Here is a 15388-nt window from a genome sequence, read left to right as displayed (position 1 = left end):
TCTTCCACGGGGAGGAGGTCGATGCCAAAAGGCGCGTATTAGTCGATGTCGATGCTCATAATTGTAACCAAGGCGATGATGATGATAATTATGATGATGTTGATGCCGTTGACGATGACGATGACGTTGCGCGTCGGCCGGTTATAGAAATAGAAAATCGGGAGCCAAATACATCAGCCACAAAAGCGGAAAAGTCACCAGCAACAACAGCAGCAGCGGGAGACGCGTCATCGCCAGTGTTGTCGTCCCTGTCATCCGAAATCAGCGACGAGTCAGCGGCAATTTGTTGTTATACAATTGACAAAAAACTGTCACAGCAGCGGCCACAGCCACAGCAGCATCCGCCTCTTGGAGCCCATCCGGACGTGCAGCACTACCAGTCCTCGGCGACGGTTAGCTATCGGAACTATCCGCGGGCAAAGTGTCCTCCGCCCGTGCCGCCCAAGCCTCGAGTCTGCAGCAGCAGCGATGAGCCCGCTCTGAAGACCCGCCGCCTGGTCTGTCCGCATCCGCGCATCTATCCGGCGCCGCATGGCAGCTGCTGCGTCCGCAAGGGCTGTCCGCCGTACTCCTTCGAGGGGAACAACAACAACAACAACTACAACTGCAAGTTCGGATCGAGTGGGGGACCACCGCGGTCGCTCGTCTACGACCGCCATGGACGGCTGACCTTCGACTCGGAACCGGAAGTGAAAGTGGAAACCGAGCATAGCCGCCGGGCCAACAACAACAACAGCTGTGTGCGTCACAAGTCGCTGAGTGAATCTCGATTGCCGGTGACCCAACAGCAGTACAGAGAACTGAAAGTAGTGTCCGATCCGTATCCCGATCCGTGTCCCTCGCGAGTGACAACAGAACAGGGCTTGCATAACCGAGGATGCAGTTCTGCCAGAACAACGCCTCCAGTGAATCCCATCCAGAACCACAGTCCAAACGAAAACCCATACAAGTCGAATAATCTACTCCTTCCCTGCAGCTGCAATCCCCATCTATGCTCTTCATTCGACAAGGAGAACGGGGTAAGTGGTAAATGGGAATGAGGTATGATATCTCATAGATTGGTATTAGTGTAGGATCGAATAGAAGTTACACCAAAGAGAAGCGCTTGAAGATGGGATACAAGTATAATAAACGAACGGATCAATAAACCAACGGAAGACATATTGTACATACATATGTGGAATATATCGCATTTGTATATATATTTTTGTTCTTTAAACTCATTGGCAAACCATTCATCAGCGGAACTGTCAGGTAGTGCAATTTTCGGCGATAAACCTTTTGTTTTGATCAGCTTTTATTGATCCCATATATCATATATATATCCGTTCAATTGAGGGATAGCGAACGCCTCGGATCGGAACCGATGATGCCTTGGCACCACCTGAAACACGCACGTTCTGTGGCTCGGAGACCGAGAGAGTAACGGATTTATTGTTGCTAGAGAGAGAGAGAGGGAAAGTTTTGTGCTCGGGAGAGATACAATATGTATCTTTGCTGGTGTTGCTCTACTTTTGTGTTATTTGTGTGAATCTTTTAATGCCTACACTGGAAGAAATGAAGAACTCAGTTAAGAGCTTTCTTCATTGTTTCCCTGGAAATATTATAGGTTTAATAGTTTATGAAGCTATTCTTGGAAAAGAGATGGGATCTATTGATTAGCTTTCGATCTATATCAATTGTTTTTCCGAGTGGATTGTAAGTTTGTCCGTCCGGTACGCTCATTCATACGCCGTGCTCTTCCCAGTCGCTAGCCAATGATCTCTTTTATTTTCTGTATATTCTATCTATACATATTGTCTGTATATAAGTAGATATAAATGCCTATAGATATGTAGAGGTGTACATGTGGAATACGTACTTTTACTATATATATATCCGAGAGATCTGTTGTTTATACTAAAAATATCACTGTATGCGTATGTATACAAGAATCTGCCTTATATATGTACCCATATATATATAGAGCGCTATATTGTAGAGCTGCGGCTGCTCTATGACTTGTCTTACATTGTGTGTGCACCGTGTGGCATGGTCTCTCTTCCCTCTTCCCATCTTGGGGGAGGGGGCTGTGGTATGTGTGTCATTGTGCAGTGAACTTAATGACGCTGTGTGGCAGGGTAGGGTTTGGGGTTGGGGTTGAGGCGCCTAATATTATGATGTTGGCCGGGTTCCGGTTCTATTCCCATTCCATTCCCATCCCCCCCCATCCCATCCCACTTGGAATGCTGATTATGTCTAACTGTTGGTATTGATCCCCATATTACACATACGCAGCGTTGACTCAATTTGTTCGCCTCGAATCGTGTTGGGATTTGTTTGTTTTTACTTTTCGAAGGGGCTTGGGGATTGGGTGGTGCTTGGGGGGTTGGGCGTACGCCCACAGCTAGTCCATAAAAAGACACACACACAGCCAGAGGGAGAATGGTGGGGGGGCGGGGGGTTCGAGATCCGATGGTGAATAATCAGCATTTAACTCGAATTCCTGCAGCACACAATGGAGAAACGACGTAATACCCTGGACCGGATACAGCGCCTGGGATTCGGCCGCAAATCCTCGCCAGCTGCCACCGCCGCCGGCTCATCCACCGCATCCTCCTCCTCCGCCTTAGCGGCAGCAGCAGCGGGGCCGGAGAAGCAGCGCAAGACTTCAGAGCGGTCGGAGCGCCTCAAGGAACTGACGGAGCTGCTGAGAGGCAACGGGGGAAGCAGCTCCAGAGCCTCCTCCACCCCCACGCCACCGCCACCGCCGCCGGCACCGCCAGTGCCGCCACCGCGAAAGCCGCGTGGCACCTGCTTGGAGCGCCAGGACACGGACACGGCCGCCAGTCAGACATCCGAGAGCAGCAACGACGCCACCGCAAGGGGCAGCAGCCACAGCGGGGGAGGCCTCAGCACAGCCGCCCGCCTCTTTGCCTCACTCAGACCCAACACGAGTCTCTCCAACCTGGAGGCCTTCATGTTGAGCAACCGTGAGAAGTCCAAGTCCCCGCCTCCATCGACGCAGCAGCAGCAGCGACAGCAGCAGCAGCAGCGACCTGTGGAGAGATGCCTAGATGCCTCAACACGAAGCAGTAGCGAGAGTACGCCGCAAGCATCGAGACCGGAGTCGCGGACCGTGATCGGTTCGTATGCGCCAAAGGGAATTCCGTTTCGCTCCGTTTCGTTCTCGCAAATCGACTGCAAGTCGACGCTCAGCGCCCTGAGGGATCGCCTGAGGCGCGACAAGGCCATCGAAGAGCCCAGCCCCAGTCCCACGTATTCCAGGGAGAGAGAGGAGTCGGTCTCGTCTCCGGCAGCAGTCGCGGATCCGGGTTGGGTGCACATTCCCCTGAAGAAGACAGAGCTGTGCATCAACCTGAACTACGGGCAGGAGAAGTCGCTGGACCACGACTCCATCCAGGAAGAGGACATTTTCTGCACGGAGGCAGTCTCTGGCAGCAGTTCGGGGATCCTGTTCCCGGCACCGGCCACCGCCAGCAGCGTGATAGCCGCCCATGCCACCATGGAGTCCCTGACGGACACTATTCAGTCGGAGAGCGACTGCCTCATCAGGGAGGAGATCGTGCTGCCCATCATTGTCCAGCCCCTGGAGGTAACTCCTCCCGCCTCCGCCGGGGGCAGCGCCCCCAATCTGGCCACACTGATGGAGGAGCAGCTGCCCCTGGAGTCTCCGCCAGACAACTTCCTGCAGACGGCCACCACCTGCGAGATCCCCGTGCCCGTGTACGAGTGCGCCGCGCAGGAGTGGCTGGAGACGCCCGCCCAGGAGTGGGTGGAGGTGGTCCCGGAGACCATCCAGCCGCCCATCTCCCACGCCGCCTGCAAGGTGTCCCAGACGGAGTCGACGCTCACCACCGCCGTGAGGAGCGACCTGGTTCCCACCATATCGGTGAGCCGCTCCTCCGAGGAGGGCGATGGAGTGGCCAGGATAGACGACGCCCCGCAAGTAGAGCTGGCGACGACCGCCAGGAATCCCTCGCCGGAGCAGCCGCACCATTGCAAGCAGTACAGCCAAGACGACCTGGAGCTGTCCAGCCCCGAGCTCCGCAGCTCCCTGGAGACGGTGGCCACGCCCCGGCACAGCACGGACGAGCGCCAGAGGCGGCACTTGGACAACTCCACTAAGCGAAAGGGCATGTACATCGACAACGCCGACTGGCAGGCACCGCCGGAGGTAGTCATCCGCCATCGCGGATTGGCACTGGACATCAGTGTGACGAACCTGAATGCCATCAAGCCCGAGTCGCCGGACGCACACTCCCACTCCTCGCAGATGAACATCGGCAGTCCCATTAGCTGCTATTCCTTTGAACTGAACACGCCCGAGCTGGAGAAGAACGCCCCGTCCTGGGGCAGCGGGCCGCGCGACAAGTCGCAATTGCTGAGCAACTTTAGCTGCCACAGCAGCGAGGAGAAGGACGACGTGTCCAGCAAGAGTCTCAGCTTCCTGCGCACCGACTCCACCTCCGACAACGAGTGCGATCGCATCGCCAGGGACCGCGTCACCTCCAGTCCCACTCCCTCCACCGGCGACTACGACTACAAGCGATTCTCGAAGCGCCCCCTGCGCGGACCCTACGGCCAGATGCTCGAGGCGGAGATGAAGAAGCCCAACCGGATGCACTTCGAGGAGATCCTCGAGGAGCTGCGGGAAACAGACAGGTAAATGAGCGATCCCCGTAATGCTGGATGGGACTAACCTGCTCTCCACTCTTTCAGCTTGCATCTGCGAGGCGCTGCTGGTGCCTCGAGCCCCGTTGGGGCTTCAAGTGGTGCCCCCCGCCCCAACATGCCGCAGTATTCCAACTCGATGCGTGTGCGAAAGACGAGCACGTACCTGCCCGTGCCCTCGCATGCCCGGGCCGCCTCCACTCCCTCGCAGCTGGAGCACACCAGCAAGAACGCTATGGCCTGCGCTGCCCCAATCTCCGCATCCGCCAAGAACCTGGGGGAGGCAGAGCTGGTGCACCACATGAAGCGAGCCGCCTCCGAGGCGCCGGCCCCCAAGACGCACCACAGCAAGCGTAGCCAGTCCATGAGCACGGAGCGGCCCAGCCAGCACCACCACGGTCACGCCCACGGTCACAGTCACGGTCACAGTCACGGACACAGTCATGCTGCCAAAAGGAGCCTGGATGCCAACGCCAATGGCAGTACCAGTGCCAGTTCCAGTCCAAAAACGAAGACTTCTCCAACGCTGGACTTGAAGCCCACACCCGCTCTACTAGCGGAGCTTTTGAAGGGTTCCAGCGAGAATATGCTCTCGGAGCAGCGGCAGAAAACAATTGCGGTGAGTCCATCATTTATCAGGGGGGGGGCCTGAGTGGTCTGAGATCCCATTATATCCACTTCCATATAAATTACTGCTGCGCTATAAAGTAGACTACCGTTACCTAAGCGCGGTCTCAATGAATCACGTCCGCACACGTCCATTTCGTTTCCATTTGTTGCTGCTTTCCAGTTCCAACGCAGTTTCTGTCGCTGCGATCACCTCACCGCTGTTATTTTCTTGCTGATTTGTTGTATACACACTCACACACGCACGCTCGTCTGTTCTGTGCTTTTGTTTTGCTTTCAACGTGGAAGTGCATAGCGTGGCGGCGTGGGTGTGAGATGGATGAGAAAATGGAAGCGACAGCGGCAGCAGCGGCAGCGGCTGCAGAAGAGGCAATGTGAATTCCAGTGCGCAGGCGCCAGGAATATCAACCAAAAAAAAAAACAAAGCTGCGCATTGGAAATGTGTGTTAGTGTGTTAGGAGAATGTTCCAGGCACAGTGGTTGTGGAGTAAACTATTTTTACAGCAATCTTCAGTCCCGATGACTGAACTAAATTAGTTTCCGACTATTGCATTAGTCATACAAACTATACTAAATAAATGCAACAGTCCGCTTTGTGAGGGCCCCAGAAAGCTGGCTGTCATGGCGGCTGCTATAAAAGTAAAAGTTGCGATCTCTCAGCCGATTTTCCTGCTCGGACACTTGTCGCATGCAATAACATGACTCTCTCTGGGAATCTCTCTCCCGCTCTCCCGCTCTCCCGCTCTCTGTACCTGGCCGCGCCCAAGGTATGTTAGACAGAAGGTGAGGCAGGTGTCTAATCGCTCTCCTACAGTCTGTCTTGCGCCCCGAGACCATCGTACCTTCTGTTTAGTGTACCTTGTCCTGGGCATTCCAACGGTCTACCACCAACAGCTGAGTGTGGTGTGGCGCGGTTGAGGGGGGGAACTATGTTTATGGCTGGCCTCCTGCTGCCGCCCTGTACCGCGTTCACATGGATAATTAATGTTTGGCTACACAAATCCCAATTTTACAACGAAACTCTTTTTCGCTCTCGCTGATACGCACATAAGCACATCCCACACACAAATGTGCGTGTGTGTGCGTGTACAGTGGGTGGCAGGGCGGCTGCTGCTTCTGCCGCTGCTGCCGCCGCTGCTACTGCTGCCACTGCTGCTGGTTTTTCAGTGTTGCTTGGAATATGAAAAATGGAAATTAAGTGTGTATATAGCACAATGGAATGTTTTGAGCGAGTCGAGTGGCGGCGCGCACTCCTGTTCGCTGGCCGTTCTCGTACACCCATTGTGCTCTGCTCTGCTCTCTCCCGCGCAGTAGCAGCATAAGCACAATCAGCCGACCGCCGACCGCCGAAGCCCGCCGTTCGTCCACTGTGTGCGCGTTTTAATTCTTATTTGCTTTTCTACGACCATTGTGTGGCGGAATTGTTCATGTTTCGTTTGTTAGTTTATTTTGTGGCAGCAACAAACGCCTGGCGCACGAAAAACAATCAAATCAAGCGGAATTCGGTTTAAAGAGTGTACAAAATACAAAAAACAAATCAAATCGCTTTCGCATAGGTAGTGAGTGCGTGGGAAAATGTCTTGAGACATCCGTCAAACCTAAGTCGAAAAAGAACGGCGTGTTGTACAGCCAGAAGAAAACGAAAAGGACAAGCAGAAGCAGAAGCAAAAGCAAAAGCAGAAGAAAATTCACTTTTCATTTTCATACGAATTAAATTTTCTTCTCTTTTTGCTGTATATCCGAGAGTCTGTCCGCGTGTCTGTGTGCGTGTGTGTATCTGTGTACCTGACTGCACAAGGCCAACCTCTTGTTGCGCCGCATTACGGCAATCCATACACATGTGTATGTGCGAGTAGGTGTAGGTGTAGGTGGAGGTGTGTATCTGTGAGTGCAAATATAAACTCTCAAAACTTATCCCACTGTAATGGAACCGCACTCTCAGCAGGAGCCAGAGTGGGAGGATGGATGGGATGGATTGGATGGGATTAAAGAAGGGAAAGAGAGAATCAATTACCTGTCTTCCCCATACGCCCATATGTGGGTGTGTGGCTGTGTGTGTGTTAACTGTAAAGTGGAATCTATGTGGGAGTAGGGCACTAGATGCAACGCAACTTGGTTTCCTAACTGCGCACAAATGTATGCTGTTCCACAGCCTCCTCCCTGGCAGATACTCCTCTGAGTGGGAGCATTCTTAGCACATGTGTATGTGTAATCAATCAATCAATTCAGTGGCTGTGATTCACTAAGCCAAGCCCGAACAGAACAGAGCTGAACAGAGCAGAGCACTTAAAAAACTCCTAAGCTGTGACTGGCACCAACTGCACCTGGCCCACGCTTTCCCATTTCCCAGATGGTCTTGTTGTTGTGTCATTATTGGCCTTCACTCAGACCTACTCGTGCAACAACAGAAACAACACGGTCAGTGTCATTATCAAACCACACAAAAGCACACACCGACACACACACACACACAGGCAAACAGGCCATGGGCCATGGGCCATGGACAGGCGCAGTATCCCAGCACGGAGGAGGAGGAGGAGGGCTGGGCTGGGCTGGGCTCAAGGCTGAGTGACTTGTGCGCTGCCTCGTGACTCCTTCCACCAATTCGTCTGCCCGTCTGGCAGGCTGGGACGTGGGCAAGTGGGTACTCGTTCTCCCACTCGACGGCTACGCAGCCAAGGAGGCAGACTGCTTCCTGCGTGGGGATGTTGCATGTGGCATGTTGCATCTGGCTTGTTGCACTCGTTGCGGCAGTCTGATGGAACAGCGCAGCTAGGGCAGACGTGTGACCGGTTACTTATTCCCCTCCCCCCTCCCCGCAAAAAACTCACGCAGAATGCAGCTGAATTAGCTTCAGGTAGTGCTTCGGTACAGTGAAATCAGAGCAGAAACAGTTGTTCTCCGGCGAACCACTCAGAACACTTCCGAGAAGAATTGAACGCATTCCGAGAATGTCGCACAACCGCGAGAATCTTCGTCTCAGTCTGTTGGATCTCCAAGCTACCCTGACCGCTCCCTCGAACTCCGTGGCCGCCGCCGGCGCCGCCCTGCTGCCACAAAGCCAGACCGGCGGCACGGCATCCCACGGCAACTCCCACAGCAACAGCAACACCAGCCTCAACATCAGCCTCAGCAACAGCAGCAGCGTCTCCCAGGCGGTCTCCATGGCCACCACAACGGTGGCTCGCCTCAGCAAGGCGGGATTCGGGACTGGTGTCGGTGGGAGCGGAGGAGCTGGAGCCTCAGCCGCAGGATCGGGCTATCACAGCGACAAATGCGACAGGCTCAAGAAAATGACTTCGATTACCTGCTCCGACTCGGAGGACGACTCCGAGCGACGGGCCCAGTTCGATATGAGTAGTAAATGGAATCTGGGCGGCTATGAAGGTGTAAGTCTGGTCGAGATCAACATTAACCCAACCGAACCGAACCCAATCCACTTAATCGCATTCCCCGAGTGAAAGAGAAACCCTTAAAACCCAACCCATTTCCTTTGCAGGACACTCGCACGTATGTTGTCCAAGAGATCTACCGCAACGAGCAGTCCTATGTGGAGTCGCTGCAGACTGTTGTTCTCAAATATCTGAAGGTGCTGAAGGCGCCCGAACACGCGGGCATGATTGACACCCGCACCGTGGACGAGATCTTTTTCATGGTCCCGGACATCCTCGAGATACACGAACGGTTCTTGGGAGATCTAAAGCATCGCCTGGATGACTGGGATGTCCAGCAGAAAGTGGGCGATGCCTTCATGGATACGGTACAGCCAGCACGAAGATAACCCACATATTCCTCTATTTATTCCGCTCTCTGTCCCTCTCTCTCTCTCTCTCGTGTAGTTCTCGAAGCTGGAGGTCCTTGAGGTCTACACATCCTTTGTGAACAACTGCAATCGGGCCAAGAACGCCATACGCTCCATGAAGCACCAGCGACCGTCGTTTGCCAAGTTCCTGGAGTCCACCTCCCGCGAGCACAAGGGAAAACTCACCCTCGACAACCTGCTGATCAAACCGGTGCAAAAGTTTCCCAAGTAAGATTTCCCCCAAAAGCAAACGGAAGAGATCTCCCCCTCTAATACTCTCCCTCTCCCTCTTTAGTTACGAGCTTCTGTTCCAGCGACTGATCAAGCACACGGATCACGATCATCCCGATCAGAAGCACCTGCAGGACGTGCTAAAGCTGGTCCACGACATTCTAGTGCACATCAACTGCAAGGAGCGCGAGATCATGGAGAACGGCCAGCGGGAGGCGACACTGCGCGAGCTGGAGGGCGTGATCGAAGGCATTACCGATCTGACAGCGCCAGAGCGGCAGTTCCTTCTGTTCGACCTCGTGTCGATGCCCTCCGGTGCGGGGGCACGCAAGGACCGGGGCTTCTTCCTGTTCAACGACCTGCTCGTCCTCACCAGCATCAAGAAACGAAGCGGCACCATCCGCAAGCCCAGCAACAGCATCTGCCCGGGCACCGTGGCCACCACGCTGGAGACCAACAAGTACAAGTGTCTCACCAAGATCTCGCTGGACTGTCTGGAGATTGTCAAGCGTGCGTACACTCCTTCCAACGCCAGTGGCCCCAAGCCATTCTGATCCTTCTGTTTTTCCCCACAGCCAAGGACGAGAACATCAAGCGCATCGTCAGCGAAATCGAGAGCCTGGCCGACGACTGCGGCAAGCTGCAGCAGATCAGCGACATCACCGCCTCCCTAAAGTACCCGCACCAGTATCTCGAGGACGTCATCCGCGAACTCCATCGCGACGTCCAGCGGCAGCTCTCCGAGCGCCAGTCGAATGACACCCAGCTCAATATGCTGGAGCTGACAGTCAGTTCACCGTAAGTGCCGCTGTGATATCTCCCCTCCAGGGTTCTCTGTCAGTCTTTAATTCTTAATGTTATGATTATCCCGTAGAAATGGCAACCAGAAGCTGACGGTGGTGTTCAGCAAGACGGAGAAGCGTACGGCCTGGGAGGAGACCTTCAACGAGGCCAAGCAGAAGCTGGGTAAGCACTCCATCGAATCAATCATCATCCAAGGGAACTCTGATGGAACTCTCTCCTTCCACAGCTGCCACTTTGGAGCGCCATCCCATACCCGAGTTTCTTACCTCCATACCCATACGGAAGACCCGCGCCGGCCTGCAGTTCACCTGCGCGGCGGCCACGCTCAGCGAGAACCGGGATGTGTGGGTGTGCAACAGCGACGGGTACGTGGGCCAGGTGTGCATCATGTCGCTGCACCCAGAGCCGAATGTCACCAGCTGCAACGGTGTCTGCAATGCTCGCATCCTGTGCGTGGCATCTGTGCCGGCGTACAGCTCTTCGGCCTCGAGTCGCAACAGCAGTGGGGAGCAGACCGGTGGAGGTGGCCAGGAGGAGAAGGAGAAGCCGAGGAACAGCTCCCAGCAGCCGCAGCCCACTCCGAGCTACACACAGCAGCTGCACGACTTCCGCAAGAGCATCTCCCCCAGCTTCCAGACCGGCTCCTCCTCGGCCACGGCCACGCCCGAAAAGAAAAAGACACCCACACCCACGCCGGTGGCGGCTGGCGACGGTGTCGCGGTGGCCGCCAGCAACAGTGATACTCAGCTGGAGCTGAATCTGAGCTCCAGCGACGATGAGACGGAAGCCGCCGCTGCCTCCGCCTCTGCCTCGCTGAACGTTGCCAGCGGCAGCACAGGATCAGCTGGATCTGGATCTGCGGGTCTAGTGGAACGTGTGCCTAGCCCCGCCCCCTCACTGCATGCCGGATATCATGGCCATCAGGTGAGAGCACTCTTATCTTAACCTTGGCATCCTTATACCTTATTCTGGGTTTCAGGACTCGAATCCCGAGGAGGGCGAGAGCAATCAATCAACCATGTGGATCGGTACCGAGGACGGCTGCATCCATGTCTACAATAGCACTGACAATATTCGCATTAAGAAGAACCGCATCAAGATCGAGCACCACTCAGCCGTCTATTCCATTTTGTAAGTCAGGAGGCATTGAGTCGCCATCGAAGATCCTTGAGGAATACTACCAGTAAATCTCCTTCTCTTTGTGCATTTAGGTACCTTGACAATCGTGTGTTTGTTTCGCTGGCAAATGGTGATATCTGCGTTTACCTGAGAGATGGAGGTAAGTGGAGCGCTAGAGATCTCCATTGAATCCTTATTTAATCCCAATTTGTGTGTTTATATCAGCCACCTCCTGGAATACGAGCTCATCGCATTGCATGTCCATTGGCACCGTCACCAGTCCTGTGACCAAGTTGCTGAATGTCAACGGCAGGCTTTGGTGCTCCATTCAGGGCATCATCAAGGTCCTGGATGTGGAGAGCCTAACGGTACGAAAGATACCCCGAAAATCATCTCTGGATCGTACTAATAAGAGTACTCACTTCTCTCAATTGCAGGTCATTCATCAGATACAGATATCGTCGGATTCGAAGCCGATCACAAACATGACAGTCGCCAGCAACTTTGTGTGGATATCCATCCAGAACTCGGCACACATCAAATGTTTCCATTCCAATACGTAAGTGGAGATCACAGCCATCCGATCCGATCACTGTTAAATTCGAAACTCTCCTTCGTCGAACAGCCACCAGCTAGTCACCGAAGTGAATCTCGCGCCCGCCGTGAACAAGATGCTCTCCAACTGCGACGAGATCATTAGGCAGCACAAGGCCGCCTGCCTGCGGGTGACTTCGCTGCTGTGCTGCAAGGATCTCATCTGGATTGGCACCAGTGCGGGCGTCCTTCTGACCATACCGGCCCTGGGCTACGAGAAGGGCGCCGTGAACATTGTGCCCACAGGCATTCCCCACGGCCACACCGGCCATGTGCGATTCCTCACATTTGTGGAGACCACCGGCCTGGAGGGGACGACAGGAGCCGCCCGGGAGGCGAGCGGAGGTTCCACCAGCGATGAGTACTCCAAGCAGGGGTAAGCGCAAGCCATCACTAAACTTTGAGGAGCTCTTTTAACAGCTCTTTGCCTTGCAGCTCCATAAAGCACTCCAAATCCAAGTCGGAGACCAACAACACGCTGATCATTTCCGGTGGCGATGGCTACGAGGACTTCCGCAACTCGGGCGCCAACTCGCTCAGCGAGATCGCCGGCCGCGAGGACAGCACCAACCATTTATTGATATGGCAAATTTGAAGCAGAAGGCGTAAAAATCGCTGGAGGCTTTTGCTCTCGCGCTGGAAAAACAATAACTGAGATCAGGGATCAAAGATCAGTAGTGCCAGATCAGTGCGTAGAGCGGAGTACATACTGCAGCGGTTTTTATGACTACGATGAGATTTACAGAGAGAGAGATAGAGAGAGATCGATCTACAGCAGCTGCTAAGCTGGACATTAGTAGGTTTAGGATTAGGGGACGGGACTGATTGATGCTCGAGAACCTATCTAAAAATTGTGTATATTTGAAACTGAATGACTAATTACGTTCAGCCTCTAATCAATCATCAGAGATTATGTATTATGTATAAACTATTAACTATAAACTATGACCCCAGAAACCACCCCAAACCCCAACCCCTTGACTAGCCTAGCCACTGGATTAGTGCCAAAACTACATATAATATAGCCGACTCTCGCCACTTTCAATGTACATACATACTGTAGATCGCACAGAGCAGGGGGCAAGCAGAACAGATCAAGAAGGGTATGGATACGATAGATATTTTTGTATTTGCTAATATTGTATGTATCTGTAGATCCTATTCAAGAGTTAAGCGTTCGTTCTAAGTTTGTTTGAATTGAATACAGGGGTCGTAACGTAATGTGTAAAGTAAAACCTATTATACCTATGCCTACCTATATTTAATGCAATAAATAACCTACCCGTATGCAGAGTTGATTCTCGATCATCCCTGCCTCGACCCTGCCCCGAATTCAAGCGCATTAATCGAATTTATAATCAACTTAGAGAACACTCAAGGGGCATGTGTAGTGCCAGCCCCGCCCCGCCCCGCCCCAGCGGATAGGCATGTAAAAATCGTAACTCTAAGCGTCTCCCTATTTTACAGATATACATACATATATATTAATATATTGACAAATGATTAAACGGCGTTTATACCTAAAGTTTATTGTAAAACCTATATATTTCATGCAAGTGAATTGAATTGAATTTTGAATCTGAAAATTGCAAATTTTAACATACAATACGAGTGATATTCAAATGTTTTTGCTACTCGTAGAGTTTTTTTGGCATGGTACAAACACTCAGAACACCGAACACAAAACACACACAGAGATACACACAAATACTTATGCATACTTGTATATTTTTCTCGGTAATTGAAAATTGTGCGCACCTCAAACAAAGAAACCCCCAAGAAACCCTGAACCCCAAGGCACCCTTCGGTGCATCGTATAAGGGTCGCGTCGCTCAATGGCCTAAGGTGGCTCAATGGCAAATTGTATTAATTTAAGTATGAGAATATATTATGTATTTCTATGTTAGATCTGGTTGGTTATTATTAACATAAATCATTGTTCAATTCAATGCAGTATTTCAAGTGTATGCTAAGCAATTTCTATACCACAAGCCACAGCCACAACCACAGACCACAACAAAAACCACACTAAGCCACACCGAACCACCACCACCGAGAACGGTTTCACCTGTTATTTGGAGTGGGAAATGAAACCGCATCCTATGGAAGTGAAGTGCATTAAATGCATTCTATCATATAATCAGTGAACATCTGACAATTGTTATCCTACCTCTATGAATACCAAGGTGTTAAAGATATATATATACACATACTATACATATATACTCAAGGTGTTGCTTGCTGATCAGAAGTGGGATCAGGATTAGGATCAGAATCGGAACAGAAGGATGGGAAGGACGAGGAAGAGTGAAAGCAACTTCCCCCACAATAAGCTGTAATAATAGAATGTAAAACAATAATTCCCTATTTGCCAAGCGCGCATATGGTAAGGTTCAAAATAAAATATCTTGTAAATGTGTTAAAGAATAAAATATATATACAATACATACACCTACTATTATATATATATATATATATATATATATATATATGAAATTCATAGACATGTATTATATGTTTGTATCACCTGTAATAAACTGAACTCTTTAAGCCCAAAAGTCTCATCTATGTCTCTGTCTCTGTTTTGGGATTATCCTCTGTGGATTCCATGTAATGTTGGCCAGAGACTAAACTATTTAGCCGCCTGTTTAGTATTCTGCTCATTTTGGTCAGATGCAATTTAAAAATCCCCTGGATCCTGATTTATATATAATTCATCATTTAATTGCTTTGCCGCTTTTTGCTTTTCTGTGGGCCCCGTACATTGATTCAGATGCGAGCATATTTAATTATCGCGTTCATTTGTAAAAATTAATTATAAATGGATTTATGCTGCCGTTGTGCCACTCTGCATTCGTCTAACCTTTTATTCCGTATCCCATAGCCAGGCTGCGCATTTTAATCTGCATTTAACCCACCAAATCTCTGCCCATGGCCCATGGGCCCATCCGGTGTCCATCCTCCCGCGTATATTTAATAATTCATTTTAATTAGTGTTTGTCAAAACCGAGCGTGCCACTGACCATCGGATTCGCATTCGATTTGGATTACGATTACGATAAGCGTGCCGAGAATGGAGGAGTCTGCGTGGTGGGAGGGGGGGGGGGGGGCCTATTGATTGTTTGCTTACCTTTGCGGCTTCTGTCTGACTGTGGCCGTCCCTCTGTAAAATAAAATCAAGCAAATTATGCGTAAAACTCAATTATTTTGGACTTTTAAAACAGGCAGGCAAATAACAACAAAGGGGAAAAACTTTTGCCATAAGGCATTTACGTAAGTGCTGGGCCATGCCCATGGAGTTGAAGCAGGAGCCAGAGCCAGAGCCGGACCAAACGGAGCAGGAGTCCTCCTCCGGTGGTCGGTGGTCGGTGGCAGGCTGGTCAAACGGAAGAGCCCTGCCTTTATGCCCCAAGTTCACGTCCGGCTCCTGCTCCGGCTCCGGCCCTGTCCCTGTCCCTGTCCCTCCCGATACGCTTGGCCACATGTGTGTGCGGCAACATGCTGCGTAAATTACATTGCACGCGCCGGCATAATACC

General features: G+C 51.9%; 1 protein-coding gene across 1 annotated transcript; it reads left to right on the top strand.

Moving 5' to 3' along the window:
* The first annotated feature begins 8033 nt into the window (after positions 1–8033).
* On the top strand, positions 8034–13800 carry LOC6594530 (rho guanine nucleotide exchange factor 17). The gene is made up of 13 exons (XM_002019386.2): positions 8034–8690; positions 8801–9061; positions 9141–9331; positions 9399–9844; positions 9910–10132; positions 10209–10300; positions 10365–11062; positions 11118–11269; positions 11350–11417; positions 11483–11625; positions 11695–11816; positions 11883–12227; positions 12287–13800. The coding sequence occupies exons 1-13, from the start codon at positions 8253–8255 to the stop codon at positions 12444–12446; spliced, it is 3339 nt and encodes a 1112-aa protein (XP_002019422.1). The 5' UTR covers positions 8034–8252; the 3' UTR covers positions 12447–13800.
* Positions 13801–15388: the final 1588 nt, after the last annotated feature.

The sequence above is a fragment of the Drosophila persimilis genome, unplaced genomic scaffold (assembly GCF_003286085.1).
Source record: "Drosophila persimilis strain 14011-0111.01,24,50 unplaced genomic scaffold, DperRS2 tig00000000-arrow-pilon, whole genome shotgun sequence".
Classification (NCBI taxonomy): domain Eukaryota; kingdom Metazoa; phylum Arthropoda; class Insecta; order Diptera; family Drosophilidae; genus Drosophila; species Drosophila persimilis.
Note: the sequence above shows the minus strand (reverse complement) of the source record. Positions and strands in the feature narration are given on the sequence as shown.